Genomic DNA, 22,107 nt, shown 5'->3' on the forward strand with positions numbered 1-22,107 from the left:
TCTCAATTCAGTGAATGAGTACCTGTCTTCCCGACAGTGGTTGTTGCTTTAAATCACTGAAGCGTCCTTGCAAAACAATTTTGTTAGGGTGCTTAATTAATTTTGCTAAAATTTGGTTGGGTTTAAAGACTAATGTATGAAACTGATATAGGTTGTTTTTACTTTTAGCATGTCTGCTTCCATTATTGCACTCCTAGCCGCTCAAAAACTTAACGGCGAGAATTACAAACAATAGAAATTGAATCTAAACACTATTCTCATGATAGATGATCTTAGGTTCGTCTTGCAAGAGGATTGTCGTCAAGCTCCTGCGCCTAACGCCACTATGGTGGTGCGCAACGCCTATGACAGGTGGATCAAGGCCAATGACAAGGCCAAGGTCTACATCCCTGCGACCATATCTGATGTGCTTGCCAAGAAGCACGAGGACACGGTTACAGCTAAGGAGATCATGGACTCGCTGCAGAGCATGTTTGGACAACCGTCCTCACAGGCTCGACATGAAGCTCTTAAGTTCGTTTACAACTCCCGCATGAAAAAGGGCTCCTCAGTGCGAGAACACATTCTCAACCTGATGGTCCACTTCAACGTGGCTGAGTCGAACGCGGCTGTCATAGACGAGTAGAGTCACGTCAGCATTATTCTGGAGTCTCCTCCGAAGAGTTTCCCGCCATTCCGCAGTAATGCGGTTATGAATAAGCTTGAGTACACTCTTACCACGCTCTAAAACAAGCTGCAGACCTACCAGTCTCTTATGAACAGTAAGGGACAAGAAGGGGAGGCAAACGTTGCCACCTCAAAAAGGTTCAACCGAGGTTCGTCCTCTGGAACCAAGTCTGCGCCCTCTTCTTCTGGAAGTAAGACTTTTAAGAAGAAGAAGGCTGCTGGTAAGGGGTCTAAACCTGACTCCACTGCTGCCGCTGCCAAGAAAGGCAATGCCAAGGTTGTAGAGAAAGGAAAGTATTTCCACTGCAATATGAACGGGCATTGGAAGCCCAACTGCCCAAAATATTTGGCTTAAAATAAGAAAGCCAACGAAGGTAAATATGATTTACTTGTTTTGGAAACATGTTTAGTGGAGAACGATGATTCCGCCTGGATACTGGATTCAGGAGCCACTAATCACGTTTGTTCTTCATTTCTGGGATTTAGTTCCTGGAGGCAGCTTGACGCTGGAGAGATGATTCTCAAGGTCGAAACGGGAGAGGTTGTCTCAACTGTTGCGGTAGGGAAGCTCAAGTTGTTTACAAACAAGAATATGTATATATTATTAGATAATGTGTACGTAGTTCCTAAAATTAAAAGGAACTTAATTTCAGTTTCTTGTTTGTTAGAACATTTGTATTTCATTTTATTTAATTTGAATGAAGCGTTCATTTCAAGAAATGGTGATAATATTTGTTATGCTTTGCTTCAGAACAACTTGTATGTGCTAAGACGACCATAACTAAGGCAATTTTAAATACCGGTTGTTTAAGAATACTAGAACTCAAAGTAAAAGGCAAAAGGATTCTAACAAAGAAAATACCTTTCTTTGGCACTTAAGATTAGGTCACATTAATCTCAATAGGATTGGGAGGTTGGTCAAGAATGACATTCTAAGTGAGTTAGAAGATGATTCTTTACCACCATGTGAGTCTTGTCTTGAAGGCAAGATGACTAAAAGACCTTTTACTAGAAAATGTTATAGAGCCAAAGAGCCCTTAGAACTTATACATTCAGACCTTTGTAGTCCGATGAATGTTAAAGCTCGAAGAGGGTATGAATACTTCATCTCTCTTATAGATGATTATTCAAGGTATGGTTATTTATACCTAATGCAACATAAGTCTGAAGCCCTTGAAAAGTTCAAGGAGTACAAGACTGAAGTTTAAAATCAATTAGGTAAAATCATTAAAACACTTCGATCAGATCGAGATGCAGAGTATATGGACTTGAGATTCCAGTACTATATGATAGAACATGGAATCACGTCCCAACTCTTATCCCCTGGTACACTTCAACAAAACGGTGTATCAAAAAGGAGAAACAGAACCCTGTTGGGCATGGTTCGATCAATGATGAGCTATGCTTAGTTGCCTAGCTCGTTTTGGGGTTACGCAGTGGAGAATGCGGTTTATATTTTGAACGTAGTTTCGTCAAAGAGTATTTCTGAAATACCCTTTGATCTATGGAACGGTCGTAAAGCTAGTTTACATCATTTCCGCATTTGGGGATGCCCGACACATATGCTCATGACTAACCCAAAGAAACTGGAGTCTCGTTCAAAAGTATGCCTATTCGTAGGTTACCCTAAAGAGACGAGAGGTGGTCCATTCATTGATCCTCAAGAAAAGAAAGTTTTTGTATCGACAAATGCCACTTTCTTGGAAGAAGACCACGTTCGAGATCAGAAACCACTGAGTAAGGTAGTGATTAACGAGACTTTGAAAGAGTCTACGAACACGTCAACAAGAGTTGTTAATCAAACTGGCACCACAACAAGAGTTGTTCATGAAGCCAGTACATCACGTCAGTCACATCCACATTAAGTATTGAGGGTGCCTTGACGTAGTGAGAGGGTTCGTTCACAACCTAACCGTTATGTGGGTTTAACTGAAACCTAAGTTTTCATACCTGATGATGGCGTCGAGGATCCATTGACCTACAAAAACGCAATGGAAGATACTGACAAGGACAAATGGGTCAACGCAATGGACCTGGAAATGGAGTCAATGTACTTCAATTCCGTTTGGGAACTTTTAGATCAACCTGACGGGGTAAAACCCATAGGGTGCAAATGCATCTATAAGCGAAAACGAGACGTTGAAGGAAAGGAATAGACCTATAAGGCAAGACTTGTGGCAAAAGGCTACATACAAAAGGAAGGGGTGGACTATGGCGCCGCCCTTAGGCGCCCAGGCGCTGTCCCGGGTGTTTTTCGGTGCGTTTCCGTGGTTTCAGTATACGCTTCGAGGGCGGTTGTAGTCGTTTTCTCTTTTTTGTATCATTTTGCTTTCTTAGGGTGTCAAAAACCGTTCCAACTTTGCTATTTAATTATTTTATGCATTATGAATGTATATTTTAATTAAAATCATATTGCATATTGTATGCCATATAGTTTTAAAATCCCACCATAGGTTACATGCATAATATGTATGTTTGATATATAGTATGTATGTATGGTCATGCATCATATAGTTATAAATGTTATAATGTATGAATGCATGTTTTTATTTTCATAATTAATATAAGTGTTGTATTAATTAGATGAAAATAAAGTTGCATTGAGCATGATATTACTTTGGATAATAGAATTGTTATATTAATGTATGCTTACAATGCATGATTATAGTTTTAATTTCATAAATTTTATAAGAGTTATAAAATGTGGTAGATAGAAATTAAAATCTAAAATAAAGAATTGCATGCAAACATAAGGTCTAAGTTTATTAATTTTAAAGGGGTTTAAAATTAATTAGACCTTAGGTTATATCTTCTAATGTGATTCGGGGGTAGTCTTTTATTTTGTTTTAACTAGGTTTAAAATGAAATGATAAAAGACTAAATATAAAATATTGCCTATAAGGGAACCCTGTCTAAGGAAGGTTCAGTCTAGGTTGAGGTATTTAAGCTGACCGTGAAGGAACACCTCTACTTGGGAACCGACCTAGGGGTTGAATTAGTCAATATTTTATATACATGCAATAATGTCGTCGGTTTATTAAAGTGTTTAGTGAACTAAAACATTATTGTACAACTACCAATATAATAGTTATATTGGGCCGACTAAAACATCACTTAGTTATTTTCACTTAGTCGGGATTTATCTGAGTAATATACCCTAGTCTTAGAATACTAAGTGGGAGCTAAAGAGAATATGTAATATACAACGTATATATTTGATATACAAGGTATATATAACATAGTTTCTTCTCTCTATCACGTTCTCCTTTATATTCACACTGTGAGTTCCATGCTCGGCCTCGTGTCTCCCTGGGCACAGCCTCCCTACGGAAGGTGAATGAAGGACGTAAGACAACACATCCTGCGGTCTCCGCCATTGGTTTGCAGCGTGAGGTTTCATACATAACCTGCGTGCCGTCTTGGAGCGACCATCCCTACGGAAGGTTCATTGTATGAAATCAAAAGCAAGGCAAACTCCAGAAATGGATAGGGGTCTCTTAGGTTTTGCTCCAATATTTTCCTTCCCTACGGCAGGATTATTGGGGTGGACCTCTGAGGTCCGAAATGATGGGTCACACTTATGGGGAGTTGTTATGTTAGTTAGAAATTTCCTGACCAAATAAACGATGACTAAAGTTTATAGGAATAAGAGTTATCCTGGTATAAAATTTAGTTGAGAGCGTCTCAATTCAGTGAATGAGTACCTGTCTTCCCGACGGTGGTTGTTGCTCTAAATCACTGAAGCGTCGTTGCAAAACAATTTTGTTAGGGTGCTTAATTACTTTTGCTAAAATTTGGTTCGGTTTAAAGACTAATGCATGAAACTGATATAGGTTGTTTTTACTTTCAGCATGTCTGCTTCCATTATTGCACTCCTAGCCGCTCAAAAACTTAACGGCGAGAATTACAAACAATAGAAATCGAATCTAAACACTATTCTCATGATAGATGATCTTAGGTTCGTCTTGCAAGAGGATTGTCCTCAAGCTCCTGCGCCTAACGCCACTATGGCTGTGCGGAACGCCTATGATAGGTGGATCAAAGCCAATGACAAGGCCAAGGTCTACATCCTTTCGAGTATATCTGATGTACTTGCCAAGAAGCACGAGGACACAGTTACCGCTAAGGAGATCATGGACTCGCTGCAGAGCATGTTTGGACAACCGTCCTCACAGGCTCGACATGAAGCTCTTAAGTTCGTTTACAACTCCCGCATGAAGAAGGGCTCCTCAGTGCGAGAACACGTTCTCAACCTGATGGTCCACTTCAACGTGGCTGAGTCGAACGCGGCTGTCATATACGAGTAGAGTCAGGTCAGCTTTATTCTGGAGTCTCCTCCGAAGAGTTTCCCGCCATTCCACAGTAATGCGGTTATGAATAAGCTTGAGTACACTCTTACCACGCTCTGAAACGAGCTGCAGACCTACCAGTCTCTTATGAACTGTAAGGGACAAGAAGGGGAGGCAAACGTTGCCACCTCAAAAAGGTTCAACCGAGGTTCATCCTCTGGAACCAAGTCTGCGCCCTCTTCTTCTGGAAGTAAGACTTTTAAGAAGAAGAAGGCTGCTGGTAAGGGTTCTAAACCTTACTCCGCTGCTGATGCTGCTAAGAGAGGCAAGGGCAAGGTTGCAGAGAAAGGAAAGTGTTTCCACTGCAATATGGACGGGCATTGGAAGCGCAACTGCCCAAAGTACTTGGCCGAAAAGAAGAAAGCCAATGAAAGTAAATATAATTTACTTGTTTTGGAAACATGTTTAGCGGAGAACGATGACTCCGCCTGGATATTGGATTCAGGAGCCACTAATCACGTTTGTTCTTCATTTAAGGGAATTAGTTCCTGGAGGCTGACTTTCAAGGTCAGAACGGGGGAGGTCGTCTCAACTGGGGCTGTAGGGGAGCTCAAGTTGTTTACAAATAAGAATATGTATATATTATTCGATAATGTGTACGTGGTTCTGAAAATTAAAAAGAACTTAATTTCAGTTTCTTGTTCGTTAGAACATATGTATTCCATTTCATTTCAATTGAATGAAGCATTCATTTCGAGAAATGGTGTTAATATTTGTTCTACTTTGCTTGAAAACAACTTGTATGTGCTAAGACCAACATAACTAAAGCAGTTTCAAATACCGAGTTGTTTAAAAATGCTAGAACTCAAAATAAAAGCCAAAAAGTTTCTCAAAAAGAAAATACCTATCTTTGGCACTTAAGATTAGGAAACATTAATCTCAATAGGATTGGGAGGTTGGTTAAGGATGACATTTTAAGTGACTTAGAAGACAATTCTTTACCACCATGTGAGTCTTGTCTTCAAGGCAAGATGACTAAAAGACCTTTTACTGGAAAAGGTTATCGAGCCAAAGAGCCCTTAGAACTTTTACATTCAGACCTTTGTGGTCCGATGAATGTTAAAGCTCGAGGAGGGTATGAATACTTCATCTCTTTTATAGATGATTATTCAAGGTATGATTATTTATACCTAATGCAACATAAGTTTGAAGCCCTTGAAAAGTTCAAGGAGTACAAGATTGAAGTTGAAAATCAATTAGGTAAAACCATTAAAACACTTCGATCATATCAGAGTGGAGAGTATATGGACTTGAGATTCCAGGACTATATCATAAAACATGGAATTACGTCCCAACTCTCAGCCTCTGGTACACCTCAACAAAACGGTGTATGAGAAAGGAGAAACAGAACCCTGTTGGACATGGTTCGATCAATGATGAGATATGCTTAGTTGCCTAACTGGTTTTGGGGTTACGCAGTGGAGACTGCGGTTTATTTTTTTAACGTAGTTTCATCAAAAAGTGTTTCTGAAACACCCTTTGAGCTATGGAAGGGCCGTAAAGCTAGTTTACGTCATTTCCGCATTTGGGGATGCCCGGCACACGTGCTCATGACTAACCCAAAGAAACTGGAACCTCGTTCAAAAGTATGCCTATTCGTAGGTTACCCTAAAGAGACGAGAGGTGGTCTATTCTTCAATCCTCAAGAAAATAGAGCGTTTGTATCGACAAATGCTACTTTCTTGGAGGAAGACCATGACCGAGATCATAAACCACGTAGTAAGGTTGTGATTAACGACATTTCCGAAGAGGCTACAAACACGTCAAAAAGAGTCGTTGATCAAACTGGCACTACAACAAGAGTTGTTGATGAAGCCAGTACATCACGTTAATCATATCCACCTCAAGTGCTGAGGGTGCCTCGACGTAATGGGAGGATTGTGTCACAACTTGACCGCTACGTGGGTTTAACTGAAACCCAAGTTGTCATACCTGATGACGGCGTCGAGGATCTATTGACCTACAAAAAGGCAATGGAAGATACTGACAATGACAAATGGGTCAAAGCAATGGACCTAGAAATGGAGTCGATGTACTTCAATTCGGTTTGGGAACTTGTAGATCAACCTGACGGGGTAAAACACATAGGGTGCAAATGATCTATAAGCGAAAACGAGATGGCAGAAGGAAAAGTACAAACTTTTAAGGCGAGACTTGTGGCAAAAGGCTACACATAAAGGGAAGGGGTGGACTATGAAGAAACCTTCTCCCCTGTAGCTATGCTCAAATCCATTAGAATACTTTTGTCCATTGCCACATATTATGACTATGAGATATGGCAAATGGACGTCAACACTGCTTTTCTGAATGGCAATCTTGAAGAAAGTATTTATATGTCTCAACCCGAAAGGTTCATAGCTCAAGGTCAAAAGCAAAAGGTTTGCAAGCTTAAACGGTCCATATATGGACTGAAACAAGCATCTCGATCTACGATCAAATCTTATGGTTTTGACAAAAACGTTGATGAGCCTTGTGTATACAAGAAGGTCGTCAACAACACTGTAGCCTTCTTAGTGTTGTACGTGGATGATATCCTACTCATTGGGAATGATGTAGGATACCTCATTGACATAAAGAAGTGACTAGCGACTGAGTTTCAAATGAAGGATTTGGGAGAAGCTCAGTATGTTCTTGGCATCAAAATTCGAAGGGATCGCAAGAACAGAACGTTAGCATTGTCTCAAGCAACATATATCTACAAGATGCTTGTTTGATATTCGATGCAAAATTCCAAGAAAGGTTTATTACCCTTCAGGCATGGAATTCATCTGTCTAAGGAACAATGTCCTAAGACACCTCAAGAAGTTGAGGATATGAGACGTATACCCTACGCTTCAGCAGTGGGCAGCCTGATGTACGCTATGCTGTGCACGAGGCTTGACATTTGCTATGCGGAAGGGATGGTCATTTGTTAGATACCAATCCAACCCAAGATATGATCATTTGACTGTTGTTAAGGGAATCCTCAAGTATCTTAGGAAAACGAGGGACTCCAAGCTCGTGTATGGCGCTAAGGATTTGATCCTTACAGGATACACTGACTCTGACTTCCAAACAGACAAGGATTCAAGAAAATCCACGTCGGGGTCAGTATTCACTCTTAACGGAGGAGCGGTAGTTTGGCGAAGCATCTAACAAGGATGCATCGCTGACTCCACCATTGAGGCTGAGTACGTTGCAGCTTGTGAAGCAGCAAAATAGGCGGTTAGGCTTAGAAAGTTCTTGACAGATTTGGAAGTCGTTCCAAACAGGAACTTGCCCATCACAGTTTATTGTGATAACAGTGGTGCTGTGGCAAATTCTAAAGAACCTCGAAGCCACAAGAGAGACAAACACATTGAAAGGAAGTACCATCTTATACGGGAGATAGTGCAACGAGGAGATGTGATTGTCACAAAGATTGCTTCCGAGCACAATATTACTGATCCTTTTACGAAGGCACTCACGGCTTTGTACAATTAGTCTAGGGCAAGTGGGAGAAATGTAATGGGTATAGTGTATGCCCTAGTTTATTGTATTTTCCCTTTGCTTTATGATAATGTACACCCCACTCGAGTTTAGTTCAAGTGCGAGTTTGTTGGGTGTGTTGCCCTAAACTTGTAGTTTGTATTTGTGTAAAAACAAATGTATATTCAATAAAGTTTTATTCAATAAATTTGTTGTTGAATTCATAGCATTGCATTGTCCAAAATCCAATAAACTAAACATCTGAGGTTATTTTAGTGTAACCGGGACAGTATATGTACTGGGTATATATTTGATATACTGGGTATCTATTTGATATACCCCTGATATACAAGGTATATATTTGATATACCCTGATATACAAGTGGATAATGTCCCGTGAATAACCTAAAGGGTCTATAGTATATGGATAAGGTTAGGTACCTTATCCTGGCAACACTATGGATACGGCTCACTCTGTAAAGGTTACAGATGACTCGATCCAGGTCGTTCGTGTGGAGATGTGCGAGTGAGGGTATCCTATCCAATGAGTTTGTATAAGACCGAACCACAAAATAGCAAATCTTTAGATGTAACACCATTAACTAATAGATTGCTGTTTCTTAGGATGACCAGGCAACTCATTCTCAATCCTTAGTGAGTTATGGACTCCTGCTCGTGAGGGCTCGTCCTTTGATCTGTATGGGTGAGAGTGGCCCGAGTTGCCGACTCAATATTTCTACCATTTTGGGGACGAGATCGAGTGGGGAGCTGGGAACATAACTTCACAAGATGAAATTCACTCCTCCCCGACTTTAGAGGAGTAGATGAGTGTTCTCTTAAATGCTGACTCCGGGACATGAACAAGGGGCCCCACCTCTCATTGGCCCGAGAGGGACTTCCGGTTATTGGTCGGACCATAATCGGGTTGTTCATTAGAGGAGCAATGGTATTTAAGGAGTAAGATGTAACTCAGGGGTAAAACGGTAATTTGACCCAACTTGAGTTACGAGCACTAGTGAAGGATTGACTCGTCATTAATGGTCGTATATCCATGGACACGAAAACATTCTGCAGTGAGAAGAGTGCAATTGCGGGTCTTTATTGGAATGACCTGTAGTTAACGAATCTTGATTAACTTGGTCAATGAGTTTGACCGATTAATCTTGCATCGTTGGAGCTTCTGATCTGTAGGTCCATTAGGTCCCCTTGCTAGCTCATAACGGGTAAAACGAGGATCAAGTTTTTTGAAGAATTTGAACTGTTCAAATTTAATAAGGGATTATATGTATATTGATACATTATAATATATAGTTAATTCTAAATTAAAACTATATATTATGAGAGAAATTATTTGAATGAGATTTAAATAAAATTAATATGAATAAGATTCATATTAAATCTATAGGTTAAAAATAATGTGCATAAGATGTACATTAGAACTATAGGTTATACGAGAGAAATGCTATAGAATATGATTCTAATTATGAGATAAATAATTAAGTGTTAATTATTTGATATATATACATATATATATATATATTAATTAGATTATTAATTTATTAATATTTATTAATTAATTATTATATATATATTTATTATATATATATATTATATATATAATTAATATTAATATTAATAATAATATTATTATTATTATTATTATATTATTAATATTTAATTCCCCAGCAAAATTTCAGGGGAGTGGGCAGTTAAGTGACGTGGGATAACTCCCCACGTCACTGTTTTTTTGTTCTTCCTCTTTTGCAGTTCTGCAAAATACAGAGGGACAGGACAAAAAGAAAAACATAGAACTCTCATCTCTCTCAAGCTCTCTCAAGCTCTCTCAATACTCCCTCTCATTCCAAACGAGGTGCTCCCACAAGCACGGTCTCGAGACCCAAGAGGATAGCGAGGAACACACTGTGGTGGTGTTCGAGTGGAAACCGTTGAAGAAACGTTCTTCAAAGGTAATGTTCTCCCTTGTGTTTTTCTTCTTGCACATTGTGACTTTGTTTCCCAAATTTCACAAACAACGGTCTGCTTCCGCTCCGCGATTCACATCCCTTCATAAAGGCTTGGTACCTTATCCTAGCAACACTATAGATACGGCCCACTTTGTAAATGTTACAGACGACTCGATCCAGGTCGTTCGTGTGGAGACATGCGAGTGAGGGTATCCTATACAATGAGTTTGTATAAGACCGGACTGCGAAATAGCCAATCTTTAGATGTAACGCCGTTGACTAACAGATTGCTATTTCATAGGATGACCAAACAACTCATTCTCAATCCTGAGTGAGTTATGGACTCCTGCCCGTGAGGGTTCGTCATTTGATATGTATGGGTGAGAGTGACCTGAGTTGCTGACTCAATATTCCTACCATTTTGGGGACGAGACCGAGTGTGGAGCTGGGAACATAACTTCACAAGATAGAATTCACTTCTCGCCGACTTTAGGAGAGTAGATGAGTGTTCTCTTAAATGCTGACTCCGGAACTTGAACAAGGTGCCCCACCCTCTCATTGGCACGAGTGAGACTTCCGGTTATTGATCGAACCATAACTTGGTTGTTCATTAGAGGTAGTGGTATTTGAGGAGTAAGATGTAACTCAGGGATAAAACGGTAATTTGACCCAACTTGAGTTACGAGCACTCGTGAAGGATTGACTTGTCATTAATGGTCGTATATCCATGGACAAGAAAACATTATGCAGTGAGAAGAGTGCAACTGCGAGTCTTTAGTGGAGTGACCCGTAGTTAAAGAATGTTGATTACCTCGGTAAATGAGTTTGATCGATTAATCTCGTATCATCGATTAATCTAGTAGGTCCATTAGGTCCCCTTGCTAGCTCATAACAGGTAAAATGAGGATCAAGTTTTTGGAAGAATTTAAACTGTTCAAATTACTTAAGGGATTATATGTATATTGATACGTTATAATACATAGTTAATTCTAAATTAAAACTATATATTATGAGACAAGTTATTTGAATGAGACTCAATTAAAATTAATATGAATAAGATTAATATTAAAACTATAGGTTAAAAGTAATGTGCATAAGATGTACATTAGAACTAAAGGTTATGTGAGAGAAATGCTATAGAATATGATTCTATTTACGTGATAAATAATTAAGGGTTAATTATTTATTTGATATATATATTAATTATTTACATATATATATTAATTATATATATATATATTAATTATTTACATATATATATTAATTATATATATATATTAATTATTTACATATATATATATTTTAATTATATATATATATATTAATTATTATATATATATTAATTATTTACATATATATATTAATTATATATATATATATATTAATTATTATATATATATTTATCTATTAATATTAATATTAAACTCCCCTGCAAAATTGCATGAGAGTGAGCAGTTAAGTGACGTGGGGTAACTCCCCACGTCACTATCTTTTTGTTATCCTTTCCATTTTGCAGTTCTGCAAAATACAGAATAGAGATAACAAAGGTAGTACTCCCAAAACTCTCTGAAGCTTTTTTTCCTCAAATTCTCCCTAAGAATCCAAACGGTGCACCCACAAGCACGATCTCGAGACCGAAGAGGATAGTAAGGAAGATTCGATGGTGGTGTTCAGGTGGAAATCGTTGAAGAAAAGTTCTTCAAATGTAAGTTTCCCCTGTATTTTCTTCTTTGCACTTTTATTTTGTTTTCTCAAAAAATTATGAACGAAGATCCGCTTCCGCTCCGGGATTCACATCCCATCAGTGTACTAGGCCAGACATTTGCTATGCAGTAGGGATTGTCAGTAGGTATCAATCCAATCTAGTATATGATCACTAGACTGCCGTTAAGGGAATCCTCAAGTATCTTAGGGAAACGAGGAACTATATGCTTGGTGACCATGGTGATGGGACGGAGGAGACGTGACGAGCAAGGACCATAAGCTGCGTAGTTACCTTTGCCTAGCTTAAGTTTTAGATGGTTAAGACCGTTTGTTTGGTCGATAGTCTATTTGATCTTATCTGAATAATTGGGAGGTTCCCACTTGTTATTTATTTTATTTTATTTCGGGATAGGTGTTTATTTTAGTCTTCTTCATTCATTGAGTTTTGCCTAGTTGGAATAATAAATTTGCGTCGTGAGATTGTCCACGGATGTTGTTGATCGATACTCTATGAAATTGATTTATTGTTAAGTTGATGAGGGGTGAAACTTGATTTTATATAATTATTGCACAGGGAGTTGACATCTCGTGTTTGGCGTTAAATTTAAACAGTTGGGTAGTTAACGTGACCTAGACGTGTGTGGAAAATTCTGGATCGTTACACTTAGCCTTAACTCCCACCTTTCTCAAATTCTTCAAAAACGTGGAAATTTAAGAACAACACTCTCTGGGTCCAGAAGATTACAAACAAGAGAGGAGTTTTTGCGGAGGTGATGAAGCTTGAAAGTAATGGGAGAAAGCAGAACATTGTCATCCCTTTAGCAGAAAATAGTGAAGGCTGGAAGAAGTGGTAAACCTAATTAAAGGGTTCTCCCCTATTCAGGATAACATGTTTCTGGCAAAGTCTAAACCCAGGAATGAAATGGAAGAGGAAGTGAGACGACGCCCAGATGAGGTGAAGAATAAGGCCCCCTCAGATCTGAGGGAAGGTTTCTCCCATGTGGAAATAACAAGAAAAGCGGTAGATAAACTTCCCTCACTAAGAAAGATGAAGAATACTATGGATAATAGGCATCACAAATGCGTTGATGGAAAAGTCGAGCTTCTTTGAAACTGTTTGGAACGCCACTATAGTGGTAACACGCCAAAATTTTCACGATAGCCGGCACAAAGTGAAAACGACTCTAGTAAGGAGAACTTCATTACAATCTCATAGCCCACTTCGATAGAATAGACTGGAGAGGACCTTGCTCTCACTAAGAGCCTGGTGGACAGTGACCCAGCCATAAAGAAATTCAACAACATCTTGGGAAAAGCTAACCTGGAGCTGATGGTGGTGCCGAAGAGAGTAAAGGAGTTGCCCAGCTAAAGAAATCATTGAAAGTTAATATACAGCTGAAAAAGCTGGCCACTTCAATAAACTATGAAAAGGGTCGTAGAGCAAATGAGATGGAGGGCTCTAACCATGTCTTATGAAGATAGTCTCCTAGAATGTCAAAGGCTTAGGCACGGCTAAAAAAAGATGCCTGGTGAAAGAAAGGCTCGTGAACTCAAGATCGAACATAGTCATCCTTCAAGAAACAAAACGTAGTGTAGTAGATAGAAGATCGATGAAAGACTTATGGAGTACTCGTTCTATTGGCTGGTCTTTCCAAGCAACTGAAGGCTCCTTTGGGGTATCCTTATTCTCCAAGATGAAAACACTTGCTCGGTGGTGGACTCCTGTGTGAGTACGTTCTCTCTTTTGAAGGTGACTTCAATGTCACTAGATGGATTCACGAGAAATCTTCGGGAGGAACTGTGACTAGAAGTAAAAGGAATTTTTATAAAGTCGTGGAGGAGCTGGAGCTAGTAGATTTACCCATGTTAAATGGTAGCTTTAGTTGGACATATGGAAGGGAAGATCAAGTTTTCACCCTATTCAATAGATTCCTGGTTAGTAAGAGCTGGCTAGAGACGTTTAAAGCTTCAAGAGTGGTCAAATTGGCACGTTTAACGTCAAACCATTTCCCTATAACACTGGAGATTGGTTCTTTCAGATGGGGCCCAATGCCTTTTCGTTTTGAAAACATGTGGCTGGACCACTTGAACTTTCTGGCGACGTTTGAGGACTAGTGGAAGGTTGGCCAGGCTTCCGTTTTATCAAGAAATTGAAAGTGATGAAGATGTATCTGAGAAGGTGGAACAAAGAAACCTTTGGTTTATTAAAGACACAGAAGGAAACTATTGAAGGTGAAATTAATGGCCTTGACATTAAAGAACAACGAAGGGCTCTCTCTGATGCTGATTTTAGGAGAAGAGTTTAGCTAAGAGTACAGCTAGAGGAGGTGACTTTGAAAGAAGATAGATGATGGAAGCAAAAATGTAAAGCTAGTTGGCTTAAGGATGCCGATGAAAATTCGAAGCTCTTACACAGATATGCAAATGCCAAACTGAAGAAGAGCCTGATCACAGAAATTCAAAATGAGAATGGCATTAGCCTGATAGAGGAAGAAGATATAGTGAGCCAGTTTGTTTCCTCCTACAAAAAGTTGTATACGAGATCTGGCAAGTGCCTCTGTCCACTAAATATAAATTGGAAACCTTTAGCCCAAGAGCTAAGTGATAAGCTAGAACTACCGTTTACTGAGGATGAAATAAAGGCTACAATAGATGATTGTGGAAATGATAAAGCTCCGGGCCCGGATGGATTCACAGGAGAGTTTATGAAAAAGTCATGGAACGTCATTAAAGATGATGTTCTAAGGGTGTTCCACGATTTTTTCAACACCGAAAATGTGAACTCTTGTGTCAATGAAACTTATATTTGCTTAATACCAACGAAAGAGAGAGCCACAAAGGTGTCGGATTATAAACCCATCGGTCTAGTCACAAGCTTATACAAAGTGTTGGCCAAAGTTCTTGCTAGAAGAATGAGAGAAGTTATGGCATGGACAGTGAGCAAGAATCAATCAGCTTTTATACAAGGAAGGCAGATCTTGGACTCAATCCTGGTGGCAAATGAGTAGGTTGATGAGTACAAAACCAAGAAGGAAAAAGGTTGGATCATTAAGTTTGATTTTGAAAAAGCTTATGATATGGTGGACTGGGACTTTCTCCTTGAAGTTCTTTACAAAAAACGTTTTGGAGATTGATGGATCTAATGGATTAGGGGCCGTATATCCAACACTTCTTTCTCCATATGAAATTTTGGGAGCATGTTGCAGAATCATGGCCCCTTTCCTATCTGCGAATGCTGCTGGGAGGTAACTTAATAAGAAATTTTTTTGGCAGCCGGTGAAGGAAAAAGTAGCTAGAAGGCTGGAGAAATGGAATTCCTTAAATCTCTCCAGAGGGGGAAGACTTACCTTGGCAAATTATGTGCTATCGAGCATCTCATTGTACTACTCCTTGTTTAAATCCCTTAAGCAAATCATTTCCAGAATGGAGAGGCTAATTGGGAACTTCTTTTGGAAAGCTGGCAAAGAGTGGGGAGGTCCACATCCCATCCGGTGGGAGATGGTTACAAAGTCTGTAAAGTTTGGAAGAGTAGGGATAGGCAATTTGTCCACCAAAAATTATGCTCTCCTAGCCAAATGGGGATGGAGATTTATGACCAAAACTGAAACCCTGTGGAAAGAGGTGATAGCTAGCAAATACTGCCTCCAGAAGACGTAATGGTGGCCAACCATCAAAGGCACGATGTTGTTCAAAGGTCGGTCAACATTGCCAAATGCTGCCAGAGTTCTGAGAGATGGTATAAAACAAAGGTGGGCTGGGGAGACAAAACACTATTCTGGAAGTATCAGTGGCTTCGAAATGAACCTTTGTTTAGAGTATACCCGAGGTTTTTTAGGGTGGCCTCTACAAAGGATCTCACTATGGAGCGATGCTGGAAAACGGAGAATAGAGGATGAAATCTGTTTTTTAGAATGAACTTGGCTGAAAGAGAAGTAGAAGAGTGGGCTGAGTTGATACACCTTCTGAAAACACGTCTATATCATCCACAAACGACAGGAGAGTTTGGTCCCTTGAAACTTCAGGTTTCTTCTCTGTCAAGTCATTCATCGAGCGCCTCAATTAGCGAATTATAGAAGAAGAACAGTTTGAGGGAGCTTTTTTATGGCACATAGAGGTTCCAAAAAAGTAAGAGTATTTCTATGGCTGATGATGCATGGTAGGCTGAAGACCCACGTAACCTTCAAAAGCAAATTCCTTCTCTAAATATTTTCTCTAGTTGGTGTGTCTTATGCAAGAAGAGTGAGGAAAACTTATGGCACTTGTTCTTTAACTGCGTGTGTTTATGCAGGAATCTGCACAACGGTTCTTCACGAATCGAGCTCGAACCCGGTTTCCGGTTCCGACCTAAACACTAGAGTGGTCCTGCACAAGAGGGTAAGCACTCCGACGCTCAAGTCAGTATAGATCGGACTCCTTATTTAATTCGAGGTGAGATTCGATACCTGAGCGTGAAATGAAGCCCTCTATTTATAGGTAGTGGATCCGACAATACACACGACCGGCGATTACATGTCTTTTTCTCATATCAGGCCTGTCGGGTTCCGAGCAGGTCGGACCCTAGTCAGGTCGAACTTTGGTGCCCACACTTAGTCTTTTACAGTGGGCAAATTTGGTCTCCTCAGCGGGGCCGAGGTGGACCTAGGCAATCTTTTTCATTCGGTTTCTTCAAACACAAATAAGGGTCCTCCACGTGTCCCGGGTGTGTTTACCCCCAAACATTGGCCCCCTCTCTGTCAGGTTCGATCTCGACCTGGCAGAGAAGTTTATTCAAATCTATTTTGGACACGTGGCGACTTTCCATTTGTAGAGGGAATATGACCGTTGAGGAATATGTTTCGACCTGCCAGGTTGTCGGAGCACTCAAGCGTTTCGCCGTTGCGTATCCCGAGAAGATCCCAGCCGCTCGTTGATTACACGTGTACGACGCGGAGGTTTTTCCGATCAGCTATAAATAGTCCCGAAACTTCAGGTCAAACCCTACGTTTCCTGAATTTCTGGAGTTCGATCTGAAACCAGCTCGAACCCTTTCTCTAGGTCAGTCATTTCTCCCTTCTCTTTTCTCTTCTTTCAAACATGGTAGTTTTCTTGTCTTCCCCCTCTAGTAGTGATAGCCTGGGTAGTGTAGGTCGGACGATAAGTAGTTCGCCCCCCAAACCAAGTGACTCTGAGGAGGTCTTAGCTCGTAGGTTAGAGTCCGAGCTTGAAGAAATAGAGAACTTTAGGTTCTCAGATGATGGAGAGGATAGTGACACCTCTACCTCGGGCCAGGGTCTGGAGTACCCTTCTAGGATGCCCGAGCATTATCTTGGACCCCTTCGTAGGGGGTTTAACATTCCGAACGACATGCTCCTTAGGATTCCGGAGGAAGGGGAAAGAGTTGACAATCCCCCAGAGGGATGGGTCACTCTTTATTTAAAAATGTTTGAGTACGGCCTCAGACTTCCTCTTCACCCCTTTGCCCAGGAGTTCTTAAACCGAACGGGACTGGCTCCTGCTCAAGTGGCCCCCAATGTGTGGGGTGTCATTTTTGCTTTAGCCATTCTTTTTTGGTTGCGAGCTCGGGATGAGGACGAGGCCGAGCTGCTAAGTGTTGATCAGCTCCTTGGATGTTTTGAGGCTAAGAGGATAGCCAAAAAACCTGGTCAGTACTATATGTGCGCGAGGAAGGGCGCGGGTGGTATAGTCAAGGGGCCGACCTCTATCAAGGGATGGGTAGGAAAGTGGTTCTTTGCCTCGGGAGAGTGGCTGGCAAAGGACGAGTCAGGTCGTCCCTTCTTTGACGTGCCCGCTAGGTTTGGGAACCTAGGTATGAAGTCTTTCTTGTTTTTCTTTTTTCTTTCAGCTTCTTGATATTCACATCTAACTCGAACTTTTTGTTTACTTTGTGCAGTATCGATCAAGCCGATTCCCGAGCTCGATAAAGCCACATTCAACACCCTCAAGTTTTACAAGGAGAACTCCCCCAAGGGAAGGAAGATCGGAACCTTGGTCACCGACAAGCTTCTCCTGGAATCGGGGCTTTTTGACTACAACCCTATAGTTCGACCAATCGAAGCTTCAAGGCCAAACTCCGAGCTCGATAAGTCGCGTTCGATCTCGATCTCAATTTTGCCTTTCCTTTGATCTCTAACTTTATGCTTGTTTATTTTGCAGCAATGGTGTGCGGATTCGCTGGAAGTGTGAAGCGTAAGTCGAAGGGCCGTGCTCACGCCCTCAAGACCGTGGCGAGCACTGAATCGGTGACGCCTACGGTGCCACGGACCGAGGTTCAGGGCAACTCTGGGCCCTCCTCTGCAGTTCCCACCTCTGTGATCGAACTGGACTTGTCTGGGGGTCGTTCTGAAGAGAAGCGTCCAAGGGAGGAGTCTGAGGCGCTTGATGTATCTCCCCTGAACGAGGTAAGGGGATAGTCTCCTTTGAGGAAAAGAAGAAAGAAGAAGAAGACCTCCTCCCTCTTGAAGGCTGGGGCTCGTGGGACTCTGCCCGCGAGCCATGCTGACCTGGTAGATGACCTCGCAGCTCGGATGGGGGGAACATTCGACGTGCGAATGCAGTTCAGGATGGAACCGTCAAGCTCCGGAGTGAAGGACCAGGTGTCCCGCATCTCAGCCACGTGCTTGGACCGCTGCCTGAGGAGAGCATCCAAGTTCGTGAGTGATCCTGGGTCCGTACTGCAGAGGACCATTGACAACGCTGCCGAGGTAAGACCTGCTTTGCATCGCTTTTTATTATTATCTTTTCTTTTCTCGATTCACAGCTTGATCTAACCATTGCATTCCTTGACTTTCGCAGGCGTTTGTCGCTTCCATTCACTCAGCTCTTATGGTCAAGGCTGAGCTGGATGGAAGGGAGGCTTTGGCAGCAAAGGAGAGGGAGAACTCCTCTACTCCGACGTGGAAGAAGATGATGCTCCTAGCCAAGAGCCCAATGAGATCGGCACGACGCAAGAGGAGGTTCCTTCCCAGCAGAACGGATCCTAGAAGGTTAATCTTCTAGGCTCCCAGGGTGAGCTGTCCTCCCACCTCGGAAGTACCTGAGGCTCTCTTTCCTTCTATGTTTATATATATTTTTTCTTGTAAGTTTTTGGGCAGAGCGGCAAGGTATATAAGCCTTGGCTCTGTCCTTTTTAATCAATGAAACTTCCATTGCTCCAATTCTGTCTGTTCTTCTGCTACTTCTTTTAGGTTTTTAATTTTGCAACTTGAAACTTACAAATGAATAAATTCATCTCGCACTTCTAACCCATAACTTTTTGTAAATTTAAAGGCTTGTGAGATAACTCTTTTCACATCGCACCTCTTTCCTCGAACTCGGAAGTCCAAAATATAAAATAAAGCAGCTTGAACTTTTTTACATCGCACCTTTAACTTGAGCGTTCCAAGGTTTGAATTTTAAGTTCATAATTAATACTCACATCGCACGTCGAACCCGTAGGTTTAGAGGATTGAACTTTTTGAACCTTTAACATCTCACCTTTAACTTAAGCGTTCAAAGGATTGAATTTTGGATCGTAATTGATTTTGACATCGCACCTCGAACCCGTGGGTTCTGAGGTTGCCGATTTTAAGCCTTGCGGGAGTCCGTGGCCCCCATTTAATTTCTAATCGAACTCGGAGTTATGAAATTAAATAACCCCATTTATTGAAAGTTCCGCCCCTTGAAAATTTTTACAAGCCCATTTTGGGACTATTTTGACATTTCAGAGGTAATAGCACTTCAAGTGCTCTACGTTCCATGGATGCGCAAGCACTTTTCCCTCCAGGTCGGCCAGCATATAAGTTCCAGGTCGGAGTATACCTTTTACTTCGAATGGTCCCTCCCAACTTGGGTCAAGGGTGCCAACATGACTCTGAATTTTCCTTAAAACCAGATGTCCAACTTGGAAACGTCGAGGTCGCACTCGGGCATTGTAATGTCTGGCCATTCTATTCTGATATTCTGCTAAGCGCAGCTGAGCCATTTCCCTTTTCCCTTCCAATAAGTCCAGGTTAAGGAGTAGCTCTTCCTCGTTCCTCGTTGGCTCGTACTGCTCTACCCTGTCTGTTGGTATGCCGATCTCGACTGGTACAACAGCTTCGGAACCAAAGGCTAGTAAGAACGGAGTTTCACCAGTTGACTCCCTTTGGGTGGTTCGATATGACCACAGAACTTCAGGTAGCTCCTCGGCCCATCTTCCCTTTCTGGAGTCCAACCTTAGCTTGAGCCCTCGCTTTATGATCTTGTTTACTGCTTCAACTTGTCCATTCGCTTTTGGATGCGCAGGGGACGAACTGAGCTGGCTTATACCAAGTTTTCTGCAAAAATCCTTGAACTTTGCATGGTCAAACTGTTTTCCGTTGTCCGTCACAATAGCATTGGGTATGCCAAAGCGGCACACAATGTTTGTCCATACGAATGACATGACTCTGGACTCTGTGATGTGGGATAGTGCCTCGGCTTCAGCCCACTTAGTGAAGTAGTCCACAACGACAATGGCGAACTTTGTTGGTCCTTTGCCTAGAGGAAAAGGACCTATGATGTCCACCCCCCATTGCGCAAATGGCCATGGGGCCGAGATGGGGGTGAGCAGTCGGGAGGTTGATGGATAATGTTTGCGAAACGCTGGCAGTTGTCGCAAGTTCTCACAAACTGCTTTGCATCCTGCTCGACACTAGGCCAATAGTACCATTGTCGAACCACCTTGGCCGACAACGACCTGACGCCAGAGTAGTTTCCACACACCCCTTCATGAACTTCCCTAAGAATGTAAAAGCCTTCTTCGGGAGTCACACACTTGAGGAGAGGCAGGGAGAAGCCTCGTCGGTACAACATTCCTTCTTGGAGTGTGAACCGAACTGCTCTTCGCGTCATCTTCTTTTGCTCCTTCGGATCTTGCGGTGGGTTTCCTTCGATGAACTCCACGATTGGGTCCATCCAAGTGGGTGATGGAGTATCAACCTCCATCACATATGGCTCCAAGATTGAAGGAGTGTCCAAGATTTCGACCGGGACTGATCTAGCCAGGTCGGTCTCATATGCTGATGCCAATTTAGTTAAAGCATCTGCATTAGAGTTCTCAGATCTTGGAACTTGACTCACCTCGTATGTCCCAAACTGGACGAGGTGCGACTTGACCTTGCTTAGATATTTTTCCATTCGGTGGTCCTTCGCTTGGTACTCCTCCTTGATATGATTTACAACTAGCTAGGAGTCACTAAAAACCTTAATGTGGTTGGCCCCCAGTCCTTTGGCAACACGCAGGCCTGCTAGGAGTGCTTCATACTCGGCCTCATTATTTGACGTCCGAAAGTTGAATCGTAGAGCATACTCGAATCGCTCACCTCCTGGTGCGAGCAAGAGGATTCCTGCCCCGCACCCCCTCTCGTTGGAAGATCCATCAACGTAGATCGTCCATGGGAGGTCGGACTTGGCCGAAATAGGTGGTGGAGTGAGCTCTGCGATAAAATCGGCCACTTCTTGCCCTTTCAAAGCAGTTCTGGGCTCGAATTGGATGTCGTACTCGCTCAATTCCAATGCCCACTTCATCAGACGTCCTGAAGTTTCAGGCCTAAGGAAGATGTTCTTAAGGGGAAATTTTGTAAGTACACTAACAATGTGCGCCTGAAAGTACGGCCTAAGTCTTCGGGCCGAGGTGACTAAAGCGAGGGCCAGCTTCTCCATTTTGGGATATCTGGTCTCAGCCTCGGTCATGGCCTTACTGGTGTAATAAACGGGGCTTTGACTCGCACCCTCCTGCTTGATCAGTGCTGAGTTGACGGCGCTAGCAGACACCGCCAGGTACAAATGGAGTTTTTCCCCTAGTAATGCTTTCCGAGTAGAGGTGCCGAGCAGAGGTAGTCTTTTAACTGCCCTAGCGCTTGCTCACACTCTTCCGTCCATTCAAACGGTCCCTTCTTCCTAAGAACTTTGAAGAACGGAAGACATTTGTCCGTCGATCTTGACACAAACCTATTCAAGGCTGCGATCCTGCCATTGAG

The 22,107-nt window shown here is 41.8% G+C and overlaps 1 protein-coding gene across 1 annotated transcript; it reads right to left on the reverse strand.

Moving 5' to 3' along the window:
* Nucleotides 1–20,641: 20,641 nt before the first annotated feature.
* On the reverse strand, nt 20,642–21,265 carry LOC148212932 (uncharacterized). Its single transcript, XM_088120437.1, has one exon. It carries the CDS (start codon nt 21,263–21,265, stop codon nt 20,642–20,644), a length of 624 nt encoding a protein of 207 aa, XP_087976563.1.
* Between the last annotated feature and the right edge of the window lie 842 nt (nt 21,266–22,107).

The sequence above is a fragment of the Momordica charantia genome, assembly GCF_013281855.1.
Source record: "Momordica charantia cultivar OHB3-1 chromosome 2 unlocalized genomic scaffold, Mcharantia_2.0 BLBB01000002.1, whole genome shotgun sequence".
NCBI lineage: Eukaryota > Viridiplantae > Streptophyta > Magnoliopsida > Cucurbitales > Cucurbitaceae > Momordica > Momordica charantia.